The 24,848-nt window shown below is 47.0% G+C and overlaps 1 protein-coding gene across 3 annotated transcripts in view; it reads left to right on the top strand.

The window, feature by feature from the left end:
- RBBP8 (RB binding protein 8, endonuclease) overlaps nucleotides 1–24,848 on the top strand; it is a 106,918-nt gene that overhangs the window by 16,847 nt on the left and 65,223 nt on the right. For 2 of the 3 annotated variants that reach the window (XM_056521701.1, XM_056521704.1), the window contains exons 1-3: nucleotides 11,567–11,643; nucleotides 13,203–13,404; nucleotides 19,401–19,443. In XM_056521701.1, coding sequence (XP_056377676.1) covers nucleotides 13,287–13,404; nucleotides 19,401–19,443 — 161 coding nt within the window. In that variant the 5' untranslated portion in view covers nucleotides 11,567–11,643; nucleotides 13,203–13,286. Of the gene's footprint in view, nucleotides 1–11,566; nucleotides 11,644–13,202; nucleotides 13,405–19,400; nucleotides 19,444–24,848 lie in introns of those variants that run through there. The other variant, XM_056521702.1, reaches the window with a different exon arrangement.

Consider the following 24,848-nt stretch of genomic DNA (forward strand, 5'->3'; position numbering starts at 1 on the left):
AACACAGAGCTCTCTGCTGACATCAGGACCACAGTGCTCTCTGCTGACATCTCTGTCCATTTTAGGGAACTGTCCAGAGCAGCATATGTTTTCTATGGGGATTTTCTCCTACTCTGGACACTTCCTAAAATGGACAGAGATGTCAGCAGAGAGCACCGTGGTCATGATGTCAGCAGCGAGCTCTGTGTTCCAAAAAGAAAATCATTTCCTCTGTAGTATTCAGCAGTTAATAAGTACTAGAAGGATTAAGATTTTTTAATAGAAGTAATTAACAAATCTGTTTAACTTTCTGACACCAGTTGATAAAAAAAAAAAAAAAAAAGTTTAAACTACAGGAGATAGTTCTCTAGTCACAATAGAAGCACCAGCCATTCAAGGCAGCAACTTTATTCCTTGTTCCCAGAGCTGGCCTGCCCATATGGCAATTTAGGCAAAGGTCATGTAGGCCTACACCTGCCGTTGGTGTTACTACCACTGGGCATCATGGGCTTATGCTCCAGATGTTAGGCCTTGTGTCCTGGACATTACCACTGTATAAGGGCACTAAATGTCAGGGTTCAGACCCCCACCGATCCACTTGTTATCCTCTAGTTTGTCATTGGGGCAAATTTCTAAAATGAGAATGCACTTTAAAGGGAATATTGAAGTTGAGGTCCGCTCTAAGGGCATTATGTTATAGAGCAGAAGGAGCTGAGCAGATTTATATACAGTTTTGTGGGAAAGAAATCCAAGATAACCTATTTATTTCTGTAAAAAATTCAGGATAACATTTATTTATGTAACTGCTCATTCTGAGTTAAGTAGTCAAGTAGGTGGAGCTATATATATGGATAGGTGGGCATTTAGAGACAATGACCACCAACTTGACTGACCTCTTAGCTCATAATGGGAAAAGTAGTCAAGTGGATGTTCTACTCAGTGGCTGACAGCTCTCTCTACATGCACACTTATAGCCCACATGACTACTTAGCCCAGAATGAGCAGAGGGTTACATGAATTAATGACAAGTTATTCTGGAATTTTTCCCAGACTGGACTGGATTTTCAATGGGACAGTTTCCCATCTACGTTTAATATACAGTGGTCCCTCAACATACGATGGTAATCCGTTCCAAACGGACCATCGTTTGTTGAAACCATCGCATGTTGAGGGATCCGTGCAATGTAAAGTATAGGACAATGGTCTACAACCTGCGGACCTCCAGATGTTGCAAAACTACAACACCCAGCATGCCCGGACAGCCAACGGCATGCTGGGTGTTGTAGTTTTGCAACATCTGGAGGTCCGCAGGTTGTAGACCACTGTTAGAGGAAGTTGTACTCACCTGTCCCCGCCGCTCCGGACCGTCACCGCTCGTCACCGCTGCCCTGGATGTTGCCCTCCATCGTTGTGGCCGCATCCCCGGGGTGTCCCTGACGCTCCGGCAAGGCCTCTGCTTCCCCGGCATCCTCACTCTCCGTCGCCGCCATCACGACGCTTCGCACACCGCTCCTATTGGATGACGGGACAGCATGCGCAGTGACGTGATGACGTCGATGGAGAGCGCCGACAATGCAGGGGATCCTGAAGAGGACGCACCAGAGCCCCGAGGACAGGTAAGTGATCGTCAGCGGACCACACGGGGCACCGTAAACGGCTATCCGGCTGCAGCTGAAGCAGTCAGCGCTGCCGGATAGCCATTTATGCTATGGCCCCGACATACAAAAGCATTGTATGTTGATGCTGCCTTCAACATGCGATGGCCTCTGAGAGGCCATCACATTTTGAAATTATTGTATGTCGGGGCCATCGTAGGTCGAGGGGTCACTGTATTTGTATTGAAGCATTTTAGTAACATAAAACAAAATACAAAAGGTAACATACATTAGTGACACATCTGACATGTTCCAGTAAGGCTGGGTTCACACTACGGTTTGTCATTACGGTTCCCGTATACGGCTGGGAGGAGGGGTGGGCGGGGCTTAATCGCTGCACCCGCACTCAGCCGTATAGGGAACCGTAGTTAATGTATTTCTATGAGCCGACTGGAGTGAACCGCAGCCTCCGGTCGGCTGCTTTTTCGGCCGTATGCGGTTTCCCGACCGCAAGCAAAAACGTGGTCGACCACACTCCATGTGGACATTCCGGAGCCGAACTTCTGTGCGGTCCTAGCACCGGCATTTTATGTCGGCACTAAAACTGCACAGGAATGCGACATCTTATAGACAGCTGTGCATTCCGTGCGGAGTCCACAGAAAGGATGAACCGGTTCATTCTTTCTATGGACACAGAAATCGGAATTTCCGTGCCAGAAATTGAGAAGTGTGAACATAGTCTAAGGGCTCATTCACATGGCCTTTGTGCTCTGGTAAATAAAGCTCCATTGGCCAGTCCGTTGGAATGATGGGAGTCGAGCGGCGCAATAAATGCTGCATGTCTGGTCTTTTTTCTCCACTCAACTTCGGTAAAATAGCAGATCCCTGACGGACCCCATTCAAGTCAATGTAATTCGTCAGGACCTGGTGGTGTCAGTTGTGCTCTGACCTGTTCTAGGTGCGTTTGGCGAAAGAAAAGAAAAAAGAGCCAAACAGATGATGGAGCACAAAGGCAATGTGAACTTAGGGGGAGATTTATCAAAACCTTTCCAGAGGAAAAGTTGTCCAGTTGCCCATAGCAACCAATCAGATCCCTTCTTTCATTTTGCAGAGGCCTTGTTAAAAATGAAAGAAGCGATCTGATTGGTTGCTATGGACAACTGGGCAACTTTTCCTCTGGACAGGTTTTGAAAAATCTCACCCTTAGTTGTCACGATGCCGGCTGGCAGGAGGTGGATCCTCTGTGCCAGAGAGGGATTGGCGTGGACCGTGCTAGTGGACCGGTTCTAAGTCACTACTGGTATTCACCAGAGCCCGCCGCAAAGCGGGATGGTCTTGCTGCGGCGGTAGTGACCAGGTCGTATCCACTAGCAACGGCTCAACCTCTCTGACTGCTGAAGATAGGCGCGGTACAAGGGAGTAGACAGAAGCAAAGTCGGACGTAGCAGAAGGTCGGGGCAGGCAGCAAGGATCGTAGTCAGGGGCAACGGCAGGAGGTCTGGAACACAGGCTAGGAACACACAAGGGAACGCTTTCACTAGGCACAAGGGCAACAAGATCCGGCGAGGGAGTGCAGGGGAAGTGAGGTATATATATGGAGTGCACAGGTGAACACACTAATTAGAACCACTGCGCCAATCAGCGGCGCAGTGGCCCTTTAAATCGCAGAGACCCGGCGCGCGCGCGCCCTAGGGAGCGGGGCCGCGCGCGCCGGGACAGGACCGACGGAGAGCGAGTCAGGTACGGGAGCCGGGGTGCGCATCGCGAGCGGGCGCCACCCGCATCGCGAATCGCATCCCGGCTGGAGGCGGTATCGCAGCGCACCCGGTCAGTGGATCTGACCGGGGCGCTGCAGTAACGAGAGTGTAGCGAGCGCTCCGGGGAGGAGCGGGGACCCGGAGCGCTCGGCGTAACAGTACCCCCCCCCTTGGGTCTCCCCCTCTTTTTAGCGGAGAGCCATACCTTGTCTCCGGGAGAAAAAATGGGGGGAGCTCTTCTTTTCTTATCAGCAAACTTCTTCATGCGTGATGAAGCCTGTAAGAGAGAATTTTGGGTCTCTTTCCATATGGTGGAAAGATCACGAGTTATATCATCCACAGCGGGCAAACCAGAGGGCAAGGGAGTAGGGAGGGGGGGAAGAGGGTGAAGGAGACCAGCAGGCTTCTGGCGAGGAGTCCTGTCCCGGGCACAGACAGTGCAGGCCCGCACAAAATCAACAACATCCGTCTCCAGAGTCGGCCACCAATAGAAACGAGAGATGAGTTGTACGGATTTCTTGATGCCCGCATGGCCTGCGAGATGGGAGGAGTGACCCCATTTGAGGATTCCGAGGCGTTGGCGTGGAGAGACGAAGGTCTTCCCTGGAGGAGTTTGCCTGATGGAGGCTGGAGAAGTGGAGATCAGGCAGTCAGGAGGAATGATGTGTTGCGGAGAGAGCTCTACTTCCGAGGCATCCGAGGAACGAGAGAGAGCATCGGCCCTGATGTTCTTATCGGCAGGGCGAAAGTGAATTTCAAAATTAAACCGGGCAAAGAACAGAGACCACCTGGCCTGGCGAGGATTCAGCCGTTGGACAGACTGGAGATAGGAGAGATTCTTGTGATCGGTGTAAATAATAACTGGAAATTTAGATCCCTCCAGCAGATGCCTCCATTCCTCAAGTGCTAATTTAATGGCCAGTAGCTCTCGATCCCCGATGGAGTAGTTCCTCTCCGCCGGAGAGAAGGTCCTAGAAAAAAAACCACAGGTAACAGCATGCCCGGAAGAATTTTTTTGTAGAAGAACCGCTCCAGCTCCTACTTAGGAGGCATCAACCTCCAATAGGAAGGGTTTAGATGGGTCAGGTCTGGAGAGCACGGGAGCAGAAGAAAAGGCCGACTTGAGCCGTTTAAAGGCATCTTCCGCTTGAGGAGGCCAGGACTTAGGATTGGCATTCTTCTTGGTTAAAGCCACGATAGGAGCCACAATGGTGGAAAAATGTGGAATAAATTGTCTGTAATAATTGGCGAACCCCAAAAAACGTTGGATAGCACGGAGTCCGGAGGGGCGTGGCCAATCTAAGACGGCAGAGAGTTTGTCTGGATCCATTTGTAGTCCCTGGCCAGAGACCAAGTATCCTAGGAAAGGAAGAGATTGACATTCAAACAGACATTTCTCCATTTTGGCATAAAGTTGATTGTCACGAAGTCTCTGAAGAACCATGCGGACATGCTGGCGGTGTTCTTCTAGGTTGGCAGAAAAAATCAGAATATTGTCCAGATACACAACAACACAGGAATATAAGAGATCACGAAAAATTTCATTAACAAAGTCTTGGAAGACGGCAGGGGCGTTGCACAGGCCAAAGGGCATGACCAGATACTCAAAGTGTCCATCTCTAGTGTTAAATGCCGTTTTCCATTCATCCCCCTCCCTGATGCGGATGAGATTATAAGCACCTCTTAAGTCCAGTTTGGTAAAGATGTGGGCACCTTGGAGGCGATCAAAGAGTTCAGAGATAAGAGGTAGAGGGTAGCGGTTCTTTACCGTGATTTTATTAAGACCTCGGTAGTCAATGCAAGGACGTAGGGAGCCATCTTTTTTGGACACAAAGAAAAATCCAGCTCCGGCAGGAGAGGAGGATTTGCGGATAAACCCCTTTTTTAAATTTTCCTGGATGTACTCAGACATAGCAAGAGTCTCTGGGGCGGACAGAGGATAAATTCTGCCCCGGGGTGGAGTAGTGCCCGGGAGGAGGTCAATAGGACAGTCATAAGGCCTGTGAGGAGGTAGAGTCTCAGCTTGTTTTTTGCAAAACACATCAGCAAAGTCCATATAGGCCTTAGGGAGACCGGTTACAGGGGGAACCACAGGGTCACGGCAGGGAGTACTGGGAACCGGTTTAAGGCAGTCCTTGAAACAAGGGATACCCCAGCTCTTGATCTCCCCCGTGGACCAATCCAGGGTTGGGGAATGGCGTTGGAGCCACGGTAGTCCAAGGAGAATTTCGGAAGTGCAATTGGGGAGGACCAAGAACTCAATCTTTTCTTGATGAGGTCCGATGCACATTAGAAGGGGCTCCGTGCGGTAACGTATGGTACAGTCCAATCTTCCATTGATAACACAATTGATGTAGAGGGGCTCCGTGCGGTCCCAGAGCGGTGTGGCCCATGACAGAGCTTTTCCAGACAGAAGGCTGACTACAAAGCCACCTTAGACCTTTCTGTAGGAAACTGGTCCGACATCATCTCCAAGTGCAGGGAACATTGTGAAAGAAAGCCACGGCAAAACTTAGAGTCCCCATCAAATTTGTCCGGCAAGGATAGTCGTAGGCCTGAAGCGGCCACTCGCTGCGGAGGAGGTGCAGGAGCTGGCGGAGGAGATGATTGCTGAAGCTGTGGTAGTAGCTGCTGTAGCATCACGGTCAGTTGAGACAGCTGGTGGCCTTGTTGCGCTATCTGTTGTGACTGCTGGGCGACCACCGTGGTGAGGTCAGCGACAACTGGCAGAGGTACTTCAGCGGGATCCATGGCCGGATCTACTGTCATGTTGCCGGCTGGCAGGAGGTGGATCCTCTGTGCCAGAGAGGGATTGGCGTGGACCGTGCTAGTGGACCGGTTCTAAGTCACTACTGGTATTCACCAGAGCCCGCCGCAAAGCGGGATGGTCTTGCTGCGGCGGTAGTGACCAGGTCGTATCCACTAGCAACGGCTCAACCTCTCTGACTGCTGAAGATAGGCGCGGTACAAGGGAGTAGACAGAAGCAAGGTCGGACGTAGCAGAAGGTCGGGGCAGGCAGCAAGGATCGTAGTCAGGGGCAACGGCAGGAGGTCTGGAACACAGGCTAGGAACACACAAGGGAACGCTTTCACTAGGCACAAGGGCAACAAGATCCGGCGAGGGAGTGCAGGGGAAGTGAGGTATATATATGGAGTGCACAGGTGAACACACTAATTAGAACCACTGCGCCAATCAGCGGCGCAGTGGCCCTTTAAATCGCAAAGACCCGGCGCGCGCGCGCCCTAGGGAGCGGGGCCGCGCGCGCCGGGACAGGACCGACGGAGAGCGAGTCAGGTACGGGAGCCGGGGTGCGCATCGCGAGCGGGCGCCACCCGCATCGCGAATCGCATCCCGGCTGGAGGCGGTATCGCAGCGCACCCGGTCAGTGGATCTGACCGGGGCGCTGCAGTAACGAGAGTGTAGCGAGCGCTCCGGGGAGGAGCGGGGACCCGGAGCGCTCGGCGTAACATTAGTCTTTACAGAGTACCATAGAATTCTACATTATAGGGCAAACAAGGAGTCATCTCATATAAAGAGCTATGGCACTGAACAGTAATAGTAATACAAATAATAATAAACATTTAACCCCTTAAGGACCAGGCCAATTTTCATTTTTGCACATTCATTTTTTCCTCCTCCCCTTCTAAAAATCATAATGCTTTAAATTTTGCACCTACAGGACCATATGAGGGCTTGTTTTTGCGTCACTAATTGTACTTTGTAATGACACAATTCATAACAAAATTTACAGCAAAACTGAAAAAAAAAATATGTTGGGTGGAAAAGAAAAATGTTTTTTGTAACTTTTGGGGGTACCTTTCAGTAAAAATGACACCTTATCTTTATTCTGTAGGTCCATACACTTACAAGGATACCCAATTTATGTAGGTTTTATTTTATTATGACTACATGCACCAAAATTAGTAAGTTTAAGATTGTCATCTTCTGACCCCTATAACTTTTTTATTTTTCCGCATATGGGGCTATATTAAGAGGCTAATTTTTTGCACAGTGGTCCATAGTTTTTATTGGTACCATTTTTCTTTTGATCGCTTTTTATACATTTTTTTATGGTATTTGAAATGATAAAAATGGGCAATTTTGGGCTTTTTTTTTTTACGAGTACGTCATCGACCGTGTGGTTTAATTAACCTTATATTTTAATAGTTTGGACATTTACAGAAGTGGCAATACCGCATATGATCATGTTTATTTTTTATTATTTTATTTAAAAAATAAGGGGAGGGGGGTTCAAGCGTTTATTTGGAAGGGGTTAATTCACTTATATTAAACAGTACCTGTCATCAAACCATATTTTCTAAACTTACTTAGATATTCCCTAACTACTCCTAATACCCCTCCTGCCCTTTACAAAAAAAATCCAAGCTTTCAAGGGTAACTCTCATTAAAACAAATTTTTGATATTGCACTACTTATGATAAATAAAAAAATATTTCTAATATACTTTGTTTAAAAAAAAAAGTTTTCTATGTTTTATTTGTGCTTAAAAAAGCTAAAGAGCACATTTCCCCCCCATCTTATACACAGACTTTGGACCGAAGTCCAAACACAGAAAGTGCAGCCTGGAGTGCTGAGGGAGGTGTGTCCAGCCTCATCCAATCATAGCTCCTCTCACACTTAACTGCCATATGCTGTTGGTTGGACACCACCCCCTCAGCACTCCAGGCTGCACTTCCTGTGTTTGGGCATCGGTCCAAAGTCTGTGTATGAGATGGGGGGGGGGGGAATGTGCTCTTGAGCTTTTTTAAGCACAAATAAAACATAGAAAACTAAATTTTTTTAAACAAAGTATATTAGAAAGATTTTTTATTTACCATAAGGAGTGCAATAGCAAAAATTAGTTTTAATGAAAGTGCCCATTTAACCTCTTAAGGACTTAGGGCGTACCTGTACGCCCTAAGCCCGGTGTGAAAAACGGGGTCACGCCGTGACCCCGCATAACACCGGGTCGGTCCCGGCTGCTAACGATAACCGGGACCCTGGGCTAACAGCGCGCGGCATCGATCGTTGTTAACCCTTTCTGAAAACGAAAGTGAACGGTTCCCGGCAGCTCAGTCGGGCTGATCGAGACATCGAGATAAAATCGTGATGTTCCGATCAGCTGGGACACAGGCGGAGGTCTCCTTACCTCTCTCCGCGGCGTCCGATCGGGGATTGATTGCTCCAAGCCTGAGCTACAGGCTTGAGCAATCGAGCCCCTATCTGGCTGATCCCTGCAAAGTTATGGCTTTGCAGGGGTCAGCATAGGAGATCAGTGTGTGCAATGTTATAGGTCCCTATGGGACCTATAACACTGTAAAAAAAAAAAGTGAAAAAAAAAAGTTAACAAAGGTCATTTAACCCCTTCCCTATGAAAAGTTTGAATCACCCCCCTTTCCCATAAAAAAAAAACGTGTAAATAAAAATAAACATATGTGGTATCACCGCGTGCAAAAATGTCCGAACTATAAAAATATATCGTTAATTAAACTGCACGGTCAATGGCGTACGCACAAACAAATTCCAAAGTCCATAGTGTATTTTTGGTCACTTTTTATATCATGAAAAAATGAATAAAAAGCGATCAATAAGTCAGATCAATACAAAAATGGTACCGATAAAAACTTCAGAAATTAGTTCTCATACCAGCCCATATGCGGAAAAATAAAAAAGTTATAGGGGTCAGAAAATTACAATTTTAAACGTATAAATTTTCCTGCATGTAGCTATGATTTTTTTCCGAAGTACGACAATATCCAACCTATATAAATAGGGTATCATTTTAACCGTATGGACCTACAGAATAAAGATAAGGTGTTCTTTTTACCGAAAAATGCACTGCGTAGAAACGGAAGCCCCCAAAATTTACAAAATGAAATTTTTTCTTCAATTTTGTCGCACAATGATTATTTTTTCCGTTTTGCCGTGGATTTTTTGGTAAAATGACTAATGTCACTGCAAAGTAGAATTGGTGGCACAAAAAATAAGCCATCATATGGATTTTTAGGTGCAAAATTGAAAGCGTTATGATTTTTAGAAGGTGATGATGAAAAAATTTAAATGCAAAAACAGAAAAACGCTCAGTCCTTAAGGGGTTAAAGGGGTACTCCTCTGGAATTTATATATTTTTTTAAATCAACTGGTGCCAGAAAGTTCAACAGATTTGTAAATTACTTCTATTTGAAAATCCTAATCCTTACAGTACTTATCAGCTTCTGTATGTTGCACAGGACATTCTTTTCTTTTTGAATTTCCTTTCTGTCTGACCACAGTGCTCTCTGCTGACACCTCTATCCATTTTAGGAACTGTCCAGAGTAGTAGAAAATCCCCATAGCAAAACCTATCCTGCTCTGGACAGTTCCTAAAATGGATAGAGGTGTCAGCAAAGAGCACTGTGGTCCATTCAGCTGATCTGGACCCGCGATTTCGCCGCAGATGCCCTGATAGCTGCCCTAAGCTAACCGGCACCGTTATCCCCGCAATTTAGACGCCACGATAAATTTTGATTGCGGCATCTAAAGGGTTAATGCCAGGTATCACCCCAATCATCGATGCCCAGCAATAACCGGGGGTCCTGGCTGCTCATAGCAACTGTACTCAGCTCGTAAGCATGCTTCAAACCGTGGTAACAGGACCAGGGCATACAGGTACACCTTCGGTCCTTAAAGGGGTACTCCGCCCTAGACATCTTATCCCCTATCCAAAGGATAGGGAATAAAATGTGTGGTAGAGGGTGTGAGATGCAGGCCAGATGGAATTACCCTAGGGGCAGATGGCATTAACACATTGTATTCGTGATGCCAGGGCGTTGTTTATCCTCAATACCACCCAAAGGTATACCGCTGGATCCTGGGCTAGGCACAGGGGCAATAATGACTCCGACGCCAAGTCACGGACAACAGTAGCTTTACTGGGTGACAGATGGTACAGTCTATACAATTCAGCCAGGCCCACGGAGGTGACCAGTGACTTCAGAGACCTTAAGGGCTCGCTGGGACTTGCAGTAGATTTGGGCAATTTTAGTGCAGGCCACTCTGACGACAATAGATGACTGTAACTGACTTGACTTGAGACTGACAATGCTGTGATTTGTAGCTTACTTGTAGAATTGTTGCTGCAGGACGGACTTGAGGCCTCCTCTGGACTCCAGACCCACTCTGGGACTTGACTGCACTGCAACTCTGCAGAAAAAGAGCCAAGAGACTCCTCCCAGGGCTTTTATAGGGGAGACTCTGGTGGGGTCCCATAGGTCACCCTTAAAGGAGTACTCCGGAATAGAAAGATTGTCCTCCATACTGCCGGCAGTAAAAAAAATAAATAGAAACCTTCCTTCGCTCCCCTGGTGCCTCCGGTAACTCACTACGGTCTCCGCCGCGATCCTCTTCCTGGTTGCCGGTGGTCGGCGAGTAATACTGCACCGCAGTGAAGTCTCGGGATAGGCTGAGCGGCAGTGTGACATTTTCGTCCCCGGCAGCAGGTGCTGTTCTCCTTTAAGTTACATGGTCACCGATACCTACTGGGTCCCACTCACATGACAACTCACATGTTAACCTCTCAAAGTAATAACACTTTCTATAGGCATTATACAGCATAACACATGTCAAACATTATATACATAAGGGGACAGGTGTAAGGTGGCCCAGGGGACACTGCAAGGAGGCCACTGCAGATGTCTGATTCCCCCCCCCCCCCCCCCCCCCATTTAATAAATTTGGTACACGTCACGTACACATTAGTACCACACAAAATTAAGGTGGACATAAATCCTTCACCTACATCAGTGTTTTTCATAAAGGGTGCCTCCAGCTGTTGCAAAAGTTGTAGTTTTGCTACAGCTGGAGGTCCACAGTTTGGAGACCTAGGTTAATATATAGTAAAAAGTTGAAGAGGGGGGTCTTCTATACTTCCTGCCCACAGTTACAAAAAATCCAGGGGTCTGGCAGTGTACCCCTGATACCACCAATGGAGTTTATGTTACATTGAAGAAAAGTCTAGATATAACCTGCTCTTCCTCCCAACAACCAGGAAGAGAGGGAGGATCTTCAATTTAAATGAGAATGAATTGCAATATTACTAGTAATTCAGAATGTTTTACTTATAACTTAGTTATATCCACATGTTACAACACTGCGCTACGAAGCAGTACTATGTAACAACTTATCACGCATGCGCGGTGGGGGGAGCCGGGGGCGCGCACGTCACGCAATGATTGCAGCTGTGAGCGGCGGCGGCGCGCGTACGTCTGCTGCGTTTTGTATTTCCCGCCCGGCGCAGTCAGCTGGATAGGATGAACCGCAGTGTGTGTATGAGGTACGGGCCGGTCGGTGTCTGGTCATATAGCGCTATAAGACTGCTATCTTCTTGCTCTAATTTTGCGTAGAGCAGTGGTTCCCTATCAGGGTGCCTCCAGCTGTTGCAAAACTTTAACTAACAGCGGGCATGCCGGGAGTTGTAGTTTGGCATCAGCTGGAGGCACCTTGGTAGGGAACCACTGTTATAGAGTATATCCTATAAGGCAGTGTTTCCCAACCAGGGTGCCTCCAGGTGTTGCAAAACTACAACTCCCAGATGCCTGGACAGCCAAAGGCTGTCCAGGCATGCTGGGAGTTGTAGTTTTGCAACACCTGGAGGCACCCTGGTTGGGAAACACTGCTATAAGGAAACATAAGATACAAGTGATGGTCACGTGTCACAGGAGCCATTGTAAAATCCTCAACCTGAGGCTCTTCAGCTAGAGCAAAACTGCTATTTACAGCCATGCTGGGAGTTGTAGTTGTGCTGGAGGTCCGCAGGTTGGGAGACACTGTTTTAGTGTAATAACATTCATGATTCTGGTAGTTGTTCATCACTGCAGGACACTTTGTGACACTGAAAGGAAATGACAGATTGGCTGTATGATGTCACGTGACTGTTTTCACGCTGTGCGCCCATCTGAGCACGTGCGGATCTCTTGCATTCATACTACCCCCTCATTCACACCAGGTGCCTATTCTTAGGGTGCACTCAGATTTTCTATCCTATACCGTGTATTGTACATTTATAGTATAGAGTTAGAATTAAATACAGTGAAGTATCCTAGATAAACTGCAATAGTATCGCTCCATGTGCCGTACTCTACAGTAAATATACAGAAGATGTAAAGAATCATTGAATAGTGCCCCTCATCATCTAGCCCTGTTAGTGGGAGCATCAGCCAGTTTAACCCTTTATTCCAATATAGTCTGCCAAAGTTACAAGACTTAACTATGGACATTGCGAGGAGGATAGGTGAAGTAGTCCTTCCGGCAAACTTTATTATAGTGTCACAGATTGCTTGGTAGTTTTGCTAACTTGATGGGTCAAGACACCCCCCTCCCCCTCCTTTGTCACCCGTTTACTTCCTATTCTGTTTTTTTTATTTTTTTTGCCGGGAAAAGACGTTGCATGCAGTATTTTTCTCTCCCTCAAAAAAGAAAAACGGAACAAAAACGGATATCATAAATTTAACATTGAAGTTTATCAATCCATTTTTGATCCGTTTTTACTTCTGAGCATGCTCAAAACAAAAACATTTTTTTTAATTTTTTTTCATTAACTGAACAATAACAGATCCAGATGGATAACATCCGTTTGCATCTGATTAGTTTGTCTGTTAAAAGAAAGGTCGGTAAACCTCAATAGCGGGACGGAAGACAACGGCCGTGTGAACCTGGCCTCAGCTACTTTGCTATTGAGGGAGAACGCTCATCTCTTTCATGTGGGGAGAGTACACATGAAGCACACCCAGGCAAATGAGGGTAAAAAGAACATGATTCTGCACAGACAATGATAAATTCCTCACTGTTATTTTTAATGTTTTTAATATTTTATTTTTACTTATCACCCACCAGGTCACCTGCATTGCTTGCAGCAGAGAACAGAGATATGTGATTGGAATAGTGTAAGAACAAGTGATTTACACTGTCTATAGCAAAATGAATATTTCTGGAAGCAGCTGCGGAAGTCCAAGCTCCACAGAGAGCATTGCTCCTGGTGACTTATTTAAGGAATTGTGGACAAAGCTGAAGGAATGTCATGAGAAAGAGTTGCAAGGTAACAGACACATTAATACTTATGTGGACGTTTTACACCTACAGTGAAACTTATGTGAGCCACCCACCCAAAGTTGAGAAAAGTTTTCTAGATATGGTCTTTTCAACCCCTTAACCCCTTAAGGACTCAGGGTTTTTCCGTTTTTGCACTTTCGTTTTTTCCTCCTTACCTTTAAAAAATCATAACCCTTTCAATTTTCCACCTAAAAATCCATATTATGGCTTATTTTTTGCGTCGCCAATTCTACTTTGCAGTGACATTAGTCATTTTACCCAAAAATGCACGGCGAAACGGGAAAAAAAAATCATTGTGCGACAAAATCGAAAAAAAAATGCCATTTTGTAACTTTTGGGGGCTTCCGTTTCTACGCAGTGCATATTTCGGTAAAAATTACACCTTATCATTATTCTGTAGGTCCATACGGTTAAAATGATACCCTACTTATATAGGTTTGATTTTGTCGCACTTCTGGAAAAAATCATAACTACATGCAGGAAAATTTATACGTTTAAAAATGTCATCTTCTGACCCCTATAACTTTTTTATTTTTCCACATACGGGGCGGTATGAGGACTCATTTTTTGCGCCGTGATCTGAAGTTTTGATTGGTATGATTTTTGTTTTGATCTGACTTTTTGATCACTTTTTATTCATTTTTTAATGTTATAAAAAGTTACCAAAATACGCTTTTTTGGACTTTGGAATTTTTTTGCGTGTACGCCATTGACCGTACGGCTTAATTAATGATATATTTTTATAGTTCGGACATTTACGCACGCGGCGATACCACATATGTTTATTATTTTTTTGTTTTACACTGTTTTATTTTTCTTATGGGAAAAGGGGGGTGATTCAAACTTTTATTAGGGAAGGGGTTAAATGACCTTTATTAACACTTTTTTTTTTACTTTTTTTTGCAGTGTTATAGGTCCCATAGGGATCTATAACACTGCACACACTGATCTCTCATCCTGATCACAGGCGTGTATTAACACGCCTGTGATCAGCATTATCGACGGTTGACTGCTCCTGCCTGGATCTCGGGCACGGAGCAGTCATTCGTCGATCGGACACCGAGGAGGCAGGTAAGAGCCCTCCCGGTGTCCGATCAGCTGTTCGGGACGCCGCGATTTCACCGCGGCGGTCCCGAACAGCCCGACTGAGCAGCCGGGATACTTTCAGTTTCACTTTAGAAGCGGCGGTCAGCTTTGACCGCCGCTTCTAAAGGGTTAATACCGCACATCGCCGCGATCAGCGATGTGTGGTATTAGCCGCGGGTCCCGGCCGTTGATTAGCGCCGGGACCCAAGCGATATGATGCGGGATCGCGGCGCGATCCCGCTTCATATTGCGGGAGCCGGCGCAGGACGTAAATATACGTCCTGCGTCGTTAAGGGGTTAAGGACTTTCGTTTTTTCCTCCTTACCTTTTAAAAATCATAACCCTTTCAATTTTCCACCTAAAAATTCATATTATGGCTTATTTTTTGCGTCACCAATTCTACTTTGCAGTGACATTAGTCATTTTACCCAAAAATGCACGGCGAAACGGAAAAAAAATCATTGTGCGACAAAATCGAAGAAAAAACGCCATTTTGTAACTTTTGGGGGCTTCCGTTTCTACGCAGTGCATATTTCGGTAAAAATTACACCTTATAATTATTCTGTAGGTCCATATGGTTAAAATGATACCTTACTTATATAGGTTTGATTTTGTCGTACTTCTGGAAAAAATCATAACTACATGCAGGAAAATTTATACGTTTAAAAATTTCCTCTTCTGACCCCTATAACTTTTTTATTTTTCCACGTACATGGCGGTATGAGGACTCATATTTTTTGCGCCGTGATCTGAAGTTTTTATCGGTATGATTTTTGTTTTGATCTGACTTTTTGATCACTTTTTATTCAATTTTGAATGGTATAAAAAGTGACCAAAAATACGCTTTTTTGGACTTTGGAATTTTTTTGCGTGTACGCCATTGACCGTGCGGTTTAATTAATGATATATTTTTATAACTCGGACATTTACGCACGCGGCGATACCACATGTTTGTTTTTAATTTACACTGTTTTATATTTTTTATGGGAAAAGGGGGGATGATTAAAACTTTTATTAGGGAAGGGGTTAAATGATCTTTCTTAACACTTTTTTTTTTACTTTTTTTTTTGCAGTTTTATAGCTCCCATAGGGACCTATAACACTGCACACACTGATCTCTCATGCTGATCACTGATAGCCGCCGGGACCGACCCGATATGACGCGGGTACACCGCGTGACCCCGCGGCATATCGCGGAAGCCGGCGCAGGACGTAAATATACGTCCTGCGTCGTTAAGGGGTTAAAGAAAACGGTACACAGAATCTTGATTTAACTCATGTAAACATAAAATTATGAAATATCTCAAAATCATGTCATCAGTGACAAAGTTAGCATATATTGTAGATACAGTATTCCCTTTACCTGGAAAATATTATGCTGCCCTGTACCTACAGTAAGTCTTATACCATAAGGGCGGGTTCACACGGAAATTATGCAGAATGTCCGCACGGAAAATACGTGCTCACACTGCACACGTTTGCCTGATCCATCGGGCGCTAGCTGGGAAATGTGCCGTCTCATAGATGGCAATGTATTTCCTTGCGGATTCCGCTGAAAGAATAGACTTGCATGTAAGGCTGCTTTCACACTATAAAAGTCATCCGTTAAAAGATCCGTTATAAAAGCCGTTAGAAAAGCTTTAAAAAAAGGATGTTAAACGTCCGTTACAAAATCCCCTTAAAGTCTATGGGATTTTTTGATTATCCTTTATGACCTGTTATAGTCCGCCATGACTAGCGGACGTTAGTTGTGACAGAGGAATTAACGGCACATGCACTAATTTTTCTTCCGTCACTAGAAACGGATAAATAACGGCCGTTATTTTTAACATTCAAGTCTATGGCAAATGGATGAGCCTTCATGTCATCCGTTTGCACCTGGTTTATTATATCCGTTTTTATTTCTGAGCATGCTCAGAAGAGGTGACATCAGCAGACTCCTGCAGTGCTGAGGGACTACTACTACTCCCATCATGGAACAGACTTGTTTCCATGATGGGAGTAGTAATTCCCTGGCTGCGGGAGTCTGCTGACAGCTGGGGAGGCTACATTAGTGTTTGTACTAAACCCCCATCATGGAACAGAGTTTATTCCATGATGGGGGTTGTAGTACAGGGGCTGAGGGATTGATCGCACCGGGTGGCAAATGGATGAGTGCCAGCAGCACATAGTGCCAGCAGCCGGCAGCCCGATGCTGCTGATAGAAATACTTTTCATACATAGCACTATGGTGGCATATGTATATAGATGCGCTGTAGGGGGCAGACAGCGCTATAAAATGTATATCTATTAGCAGCGCATAGTGCCAGCAGACGGCTGCTGGCACTATGTGCTGCTAATAGATATACTTTTCATTCATAGCACTGCAGGGGTATATGTATATAGATGCGCTGGGGGGGGCAGACATATAGCATTATCTGGTGCTGGCACTATGCGCTCCTGAAATACTTTTCATTCAGCGCTGTGGTGACATATGACAAATGCGTCGGCGGGGATATATATATATATGCGCTGGCGGGGGTCATATGTTTATTAAAGCGCTGCGGGGTGTGTGTATGTATGTGTGTGTATATATATATATAATATTGCGCTGGCGGGGGTCATATCTTTATTAATGCGCTGCGGGGGGCATATTATGAATGCGCTGGAGGGGCTAGATATATAGGCTATATGTCTGCCCCCCCTTGCAGCGCTATATATCTTACCCCCCCCACAGCGCTTTTAATATGCATATGGCCCCCGCTGCCACTCAAAATGTTCATTTTAAAAACCCTGCGGAGAGCCCTGATTGGCTCCTCGGTACCGGCCATTCAGGACTCCCTGCCGGGAATTTAAAAATGAAAGTTAAAACACACGATACATCACAGGGTTGTGGACCATGCCGCCCGCTCCCCTGCTTAATAACTTCTGATCGCATCGGGTCTCAGAAGTGAGACACAGTGCGATTAATCCCTCAGCCCCTCTACTACAACCCCCATCATGGAACAGACTCTGTTCCATGATGGGGGTAGTAGTACAAACACTAATGTAGCCTCCCCAGCTGTCTGCAGACTCCCGCAGCCAGGGAGTTACTACTACCATCATGGAAACAAGTCTGTTCCATGATGGGAGTAGTAGTCCCAGCTGTGGCAGACTGTAGGCAGAGGTGTTTAAAACAGCCATACATGAGGGATGTTATAATGGGTCTTAACGGATGAATATTTATTTAGCCGTTAGCACCCGTTATTTAATCCCTATTATACATCAGTTTTTATACAGAAAATGGATGTTTAATAACGGATGAATGCTCATAGTGTGAAAGGAGCCTAATATTCCGTCCGGACATTCTGCAAAAAATCTGTAGTGTGAACATACCTTAAAGGGGTTCTTTGGCGCTTACACATCTTATCCCCTATCCAAAGGATAGGGGATAAGATGCCTGATCGCGGAAGTCCCGCCGCTGGGGACCCCCGTGATCTTGCACGCGTCACCCCGTTTGTAATCAGTCCCCGGAGCGTGTTCGCTCCGGGTCTGATTACCGGCGACCACAGGACCGGTGACGTCACGCTCCGCCGCTCAATGCAAGCCTACGGGAGGGGGCGTGATAGCTGTCACGTCCCCTTGCGTAGGCTTGCATTGAGGGGCGGAGCGTGACGTCACATGGGCGTGAGGCGTGACGTCACTCGCTGCCGGCCCTGTGGTCGCCGGAAATCAGACCCGGAGCGAACACGCTCCGGGGACTGATTACAAACGGGGTGCCGCGAGCAAGATCACGGGGGTCCCCAGCCCGCGATTAGGCATCCTATCCCCTATCCTTTGGATAGGGGAAAAGATGTGTAAGCACCGGAGAACCCCTTTAAGTGTAACATGTAAACCCAATATCTAAACTGGATACTGTAGTGGTATTCCAGCTGCTGTTTGCCTCCAGAGACTTGACATAGTTTTATAGTAACTGGAGACATTAAAAGGGCTACTCCACTGCCCCAGCATCTGGAATATTTAGTTCTGAACGCTGGTTGCGGGCCACCATACCCCCTCCCATCGACTTGCATTGTGACATCATAAGGGATGCTGGGGCAGGGGAGTACCCCTTTAAGGCTATGTACACACAAAAAATTTCCGCAATGACAGAACATGTCAGAATATGTCAGCGCTAGGACTGCTCGGAAATTCGCTGTCTTATAAACGACAATACCTTGCCGAATCTGCAGAAAGAATAGACCTGTCTATTCTTTCTGTAGACGAAATCAGTGGGACTCTGCTGCAGCGCACAGAATTCCACCATGTGAACATAGACATCTTTGTTTGTGTTTTTTTTTTTTTTTTTTTAATAAAAATGGTATAGCCACAAGTGACTTTAACACGTTAAGGAACAATGGTGTACCTGTACGCCTTGGACCCAGTTACCAGGGGTTGAAGCGTGCTCATGAGCTGAGCATGCTTCATACCTAGTGGGTTACGGTTGCTTTTATGGAAAGTATCTTAAATACCATCACCACAACCACGAGCTTGTTTGATACTGATAAAATTATTTAAAATAGCTTCTAGTACTAGAAAATACTGGTAGTCGTAGTTTTGCAACTGCTAGAGAGAAATGCAGTATAGTATACAGTAGAGTGTGATGTGAGCAAAGCCATAGATGGTCATTGTGTAGGACACAGTTTGTATGTGATTGTGTATTTATATACATTTTGACAGTTTCACATGGATGTAATATGGTCACATCTTTGTACCCTTTTTACTGCTTTAAGTCCTTGCGCAACAGTGTTTCTGATGACCTACCGTCAAGCTTGGACTTGTGGCTTTAATACAGACACATAAATGCGCCCATATTACACCCATGCAAAACCAGCCTAAGTAAGCTTTTGGTCTTTTCTCCTTGACTCTAACCATATAAATATTTTTTTTTAACTTTAGAGCTTCTAATGAAAATTAACAAGCTGAAGACGCAGAGATGTTTGTAAGTTTTGACAGCGGGCAATTCTATATACTCCTGTAAAGCTTGTTACGTGTTTAAAAAAAAAAATGCTGCTGTTTTTAGTTTTTCAAAAAATACCAAACAAAGTATTATGTACAATTTACAGGTCCAGATCTGCCTTAGAGTTATGCAGTGTTAGCAGGCCACATGACTTTCTGCTGGACTACAGCTCCCAGCAGTCTGCGATCATGTGCATCTCTTTGCAGCCATTCAGTCATTGCAGTTGAGCTCATTTGGTGTTTTATTTTATATATATATATATATATATATATATATATATATATATAAACAGGAGTCCCATAGATGTATATAGTAACATAGTTCATAAGGTTGAAAAAAGCCCAGAGTCCATCAAGTTCAACCTATATCCCTAATGAGTCACTACTGAGTTGATCCAGAGGAAGGCAAAAAAAAACTCATACTCGAGGTAAAAATTCCTTCCCGACTTCAAATGTGGCAGTCAGAATAAATGCCTGGATCAACCTTCTGTCCCTATAAATCTAGTATACATAACCAGTAATGTTATTACTCTCCAAAAATGCATCCAGACCCCTTTTGAACTCTCTTACTGAGTTCACCATGACCACCTCCTCCGGGAGAGAGTTCCATAGTCTCACTGCTCTTACAGTAAAGAACCCCCGTCTGTGCTGGTGTATAAACCTTCTTTCTCATTCGGCTCCACTGGGGGACACAGAGACCGTGGGTATATGCTGCTGCTTCCAGGAGGCTTACACTAGGCAACAAAAAGAAAGTCGGACCCTCCTGGCAGGAGTTTTAGCTTAGTGTCCGTAGGAGACACTAAGGAGACTTTTTTATTTTTCAGTCCAGGGAAGTATATTTAGCTTTTTTTTTCTCTGTCTTATTTCCTTGTTTTTAGGTGGGGGCTCAGGAGCAAAGCGCTCACTGTTCCACCATATGTGATAAAGGGGCACAGGCATAGAGTTATGCATTGTTAACCCCTTCTTGCCACCGGCCAGCACCTGGGGTTGTACCTTGGGTCCAGGTCCCCCTACCTTCCCTGCTCCTCTCACTGTCTCAGCCTGGCATAATGCAGGTGTCTAATAGCTGGCTGAAGACTTCAGTAGGTAAGTTTTTTTCTCTTCAGAGCTCTTAACCTCTGGAGTACCCCTGTTTTGTGCCCATTCTGCTGTACCTCAGCTTTTCAGTCTTTCCCTGCTCGGCCATCCTGAATTGTGGGGTCTTTGTTTCAGTCTCCGGGGCCAGCACTCTGTATTTGGGTACATTTCCTTGGAGCTCTGCAGCTCTACAGTCTCTCCTCCTATAGTGGGCGGTGCGCTGTAACAGTCTATGCGCCCGCTTACTGTTTTCAGTCTTGCGCTCTCCCTGTCAGCTGTGCTGCATGTGCACAGCCGGCAGCTACTTTCTCTTTCATTCAGCCGCCTGCATCTATAAGGTGCTCATAGCGTCTGGGGTTCATTAATTTAGCTGCTGCCTAATTTCGGCCTTGTAGCTCTGCCCGCTCCCCGCCAGCCATGCTTTTCGGCGGTGTCCCGGCCCATCTCTCCCCACCGTCCTATCACAGGGCAGCCCTGCAGGGGTCATGTCTGGGTGCCCCCTTCATTTCCACCAATTAGGGCCAGGCTAAATCGGGTTCCACCTCCATCCTCCTTATGCTGGGACTTCTCTTCCAGCTACAGCATGCTTCTCCTCTCCATCTGAGGGACACAGAAACCGGGTGAGACTGCTCCTTTTTTGTTGATGACTTCTTTTGCTTGCATCTTTATCCGAACCCAGACCTGACCCCCCCCCCCCCCTCTCCAGACAGGCCACAGTCACTTATTACTCCTTGTTTGGGCTGCAAAACTAAAATGCCTGCTGGTTCTGCTGAATCCACCTGTCCCGCCTGTACCACTGCGCGCCCCTGCCCTCCTGGTTCTTACTCTTAGGATCTTCCACCGGAGCGTGCGGGTTCTACTCTTCATCCCCCCCCCCCCCCATTTCTGATCTGGCGCGGGTTTCTCGTTCTGTTGTGACCGTCTTGGAGTGATCTCCCTTACGTCCGCTCTCTAGAGAGGCTCGCTACTCCCCTGACCCTTGTCTCGGACGATCTCACAATGCCCTAAGGTGTTATCATCTGGCTCTTCTCAGGACTCCCGAGCTCGGGACAGGCGCTCTCCTCATGGGTCTCATTCCTCCTCCCCGGCATCGCGACAGTGCCCCAGTTCCAGGGGCCGCTCTCCTGGTCACCATGCAAGGTCTCCAGGTTTACGTCCTAGGTCCGCCTCGCCTTCATCTAAAGGCTGCTTCCACCCACTCCCATTCTCCTGGGGAGCTCGAAGATAAGGCGTCAGGTTCTGTCTCTGATCCTAAGGACTGAACCAGTGTGTCCGACATTGTGAACAGCTTGGTGTCAGCCATCAGGACCCAGGAACTTCGGACCCAGTCCTGAAGTTTCCTTCCACCGCTCCCGTCGCTCTCTAAGGTATTCAGCTCTCATGCTGAATTCGACTCCTTACTGGAAGCAGCATGGAAGCATCCAGACAAACGCTACCAAGGGACTAAGAAGGTTCAGGCGCAGTTTACATTTTCCCACGACTTGATTGACAACGCCGCCAACTGTGGATCCTCCGGTTTCCTGCCTGCCTGTCAGTCGTCCCCAAAAAAGGGGTTCCGTCCGCCCCATCCTGGATCTGAAGCTCCTCAACGGCCACCTACTCCTGCGTCATTTCTGTATGGAGTCACTCCGTTCTGTGGTGGCATCCATGGATCAAGGAGAGTTCCGAGACGCTTACCTTCACATCCCAATTTTTCCTGCTCATCAGCGCGATCTCCGCTTTGCCGTTTCGGAGGGCCATTTTCAGTTTGTGGCCCTTCCTTTTGGCCTGGCCATGGCCCCAAGGGCCTTCACCAATGTCCTGGCGGTGGTAATTGCCATCCTGCAAGCTCGGGGTGTGTCCGTGATCCCCTACCTGGACGATCAAGTCTTCAACCAGGGACCAGAATCAGGAGAGTCTCCTCCTGACCCTGTCCCGTTTTGGCTTGGTGGTCAACCAGGAAAAGTCTACCCTGATTCCCCTGGGACTCTAGTTTGATACGGCGACCACCCAGGTTCGGCTCCCGCCGGACAAGCGCCGCTCTCTGTCAACAGGAGTTTGCCTTCTCCTTCGTCCTGTTCCAGTTTCCATTTGATTCTGCATGGAAGTCCTGGGTCGCATGGTGGCGGCCATGGAGGCCATTCTCTTCACTCAGTTTCATTGTCGACCTCTCCAACCTACTCTTCTGTCCTGGTGGGACAAGTCGACGGTTTCCCTCGATCGCAGGATTATTCTCTTCCCTCTCCCCCAGGATTCACCAGTCACTCCTGTGGTGGCTTCAGTCTCCCCTTCTTCGACAATGACGATCTTTCCTGTCCCTCCACTGGCAGGTCATCACGACGGATGTCAGTCAACGGTTGTGGAGGAGTTTTCAGAGATCGGACGGTCCAGGGCTGTTGGTCCTCCCAGGAAACTCTTCTCCCCATCAACATCCTGAAACTTCGGGCAATTTACCTTTTGCCTCCTCCAATTGGAGCAACTTTTTTCCAGGACCGTCCTGGTCATGTCTAGTTGTACAACTCCACGGCTGGGGCATATGTCAATTGCCAGGGCGGCACTAGCAGCCCTGCGGCGATGACCGAGGTCTCCAGGATCCTGCTCTGGGCAGAACTCAGAGTTCCCTCCATCTTGGCGATTCATATTCCGGGGGTGGACAATTGGGAGGCGGACTTCCTCAGTCGCTCCTTGGCTGACCCCATCGAGTGGTCTCTTCATCCAGAGGTGTTTGCAGAAATCTGCAACCTCTGGGGCACTCCAGACGTGGACCTTATCTCACCTCAACCAGAAAGTTCCTTGCTTTGTCGCAAAGTCCCGTGATTCTCCGGCTCTGGCCGTAGACTCCTTAGTGATCCCCTGGTCGCACTTCGTCCTCCCCTATTTCTTCCCTCCTCTTCCAAGCGGAGGGCGTCCCCACCATTCTCATGGCTCCGGACTGGCCCAGAAGCGCATTGTATGCCGACGTTGTTCGCCTAGTGGATGACGTACCACTGTGCCTCTCAGTTCGTCCCGACCTGCTCTTCCAGGGTCCCCTTTGCCACCCCAATTTACTGTCTCTGCCTTAGATGGCATGGCAGTTGAAACCGCGGTTCTAAGGGCCAGTGGATTCTCTCCCCAGGTGATTCGCACAATGAAAAGGGTGCGCAAGCCTTTCTCTGCGGAGATTTATCATTGTACTTGGCGGTCCTACTATGGATGGTGTGAGTCGCAATTCTTCTCACCAGTTGTTTTCTCCCTTCCATGCCTTCTTTCCTTTTTGCAGTCTGGGCTGGAACAATGCTTTGCTCTCAGTTCCTTTTAAGGATCAGGTGTCAGCTCTTTACATTCTCTTTAAGTGCTCCCTGGCGTCCGACCCTTACTTCCGCACATTTCTGCAGGGCATAGCTCATGCGGCTCCACTGTATAGATCTACTACTCCCCCGTGGGGATCTGTGCTTTGCAGGGTACTCCCTTCAAGCCTCTCCGGGACATTTCTCTGCGCGTCCTTTCCTGGAAGGTGGCCTTCCTCATTGCAGTCACTTCCATCTGTAGAGTTTCAGAGCTGGCTGCTCTCTCCTGCCGTTCCCCCTACCTGGTCTTGCACCAGGCCAAATTGTTTTCCGTCTGGTCCCCTCATTTTTACCTAAAGTGGTCTCCGCCTTTCACCTAAATGAGGATATCGTCCTTCTGCCCAGCTTCGTCCCATCCCAGGGAGCGGTTGCTTAATTGTCTTGGTACGGGCTGTTCGGATTTACCTTTCGGTCACTTCATCCTTCCGTCAGTGTGACTCTTTCTTTGTGCTTACGGAGGGTCGTTGTAAGGGACTTCCTTCTTTAAAGGCGACCATTTTGCCGTGGATCCGTTCTGCCTTTTTGGAAGCTTACCGCTGCAAAGGAAAGACTCTGTCTCTCTGTGTCTCAGTTCATTCCACTCGTTCCGTCGAGGCCTCCTGGGCTCTCTGCAACAGTGCTTCGGCCTTGCAAGTCTGTAAGGCAGCAACTTGGTCGTCCTTGCACAGTTTACAAAATTTTACCAGGTGCACACTTTTGCGTCTGACGCTGGTTTGGGTTCCACCTGAGTTGCTTGGGTTTTCACCCACCTCGGGGACTGCCTTGGTACGTCCCACGATCTGTGTCCCCCAATGGAGTCGAACGAGAAAAGTAGACTTTTATGCTTACCATAAAATCTTTCTTGGAGGATCCATTGGGGGACACAGCACCCACCCATTTGTTCTGGTGTCTTTTTTGGTTTGGTTGCCTGTCCGAGGGTTTGTTCGGTTATTTTATTTTTTTTCTGTGGTTTCCTCGGACAGTTGCTGTCTGTTCTTTCCTACTGCTTTAGGACTTGACTAATAGC

Source organism: Hyla sarda, chromosome 5 (assembly GCF_029499605.1).
Source record: "Hyla sarda isolate aHylSar1 chromosome 5, aHylSar1.hap1, whole genome shotgun sequence".
Classification (NCBI taxonomy): domain Eukaryota; kingdom Metazoa; phylum Chordata; class Amphibia; order Anura; family Hylidae; genus Hyla; species Hyla sarda.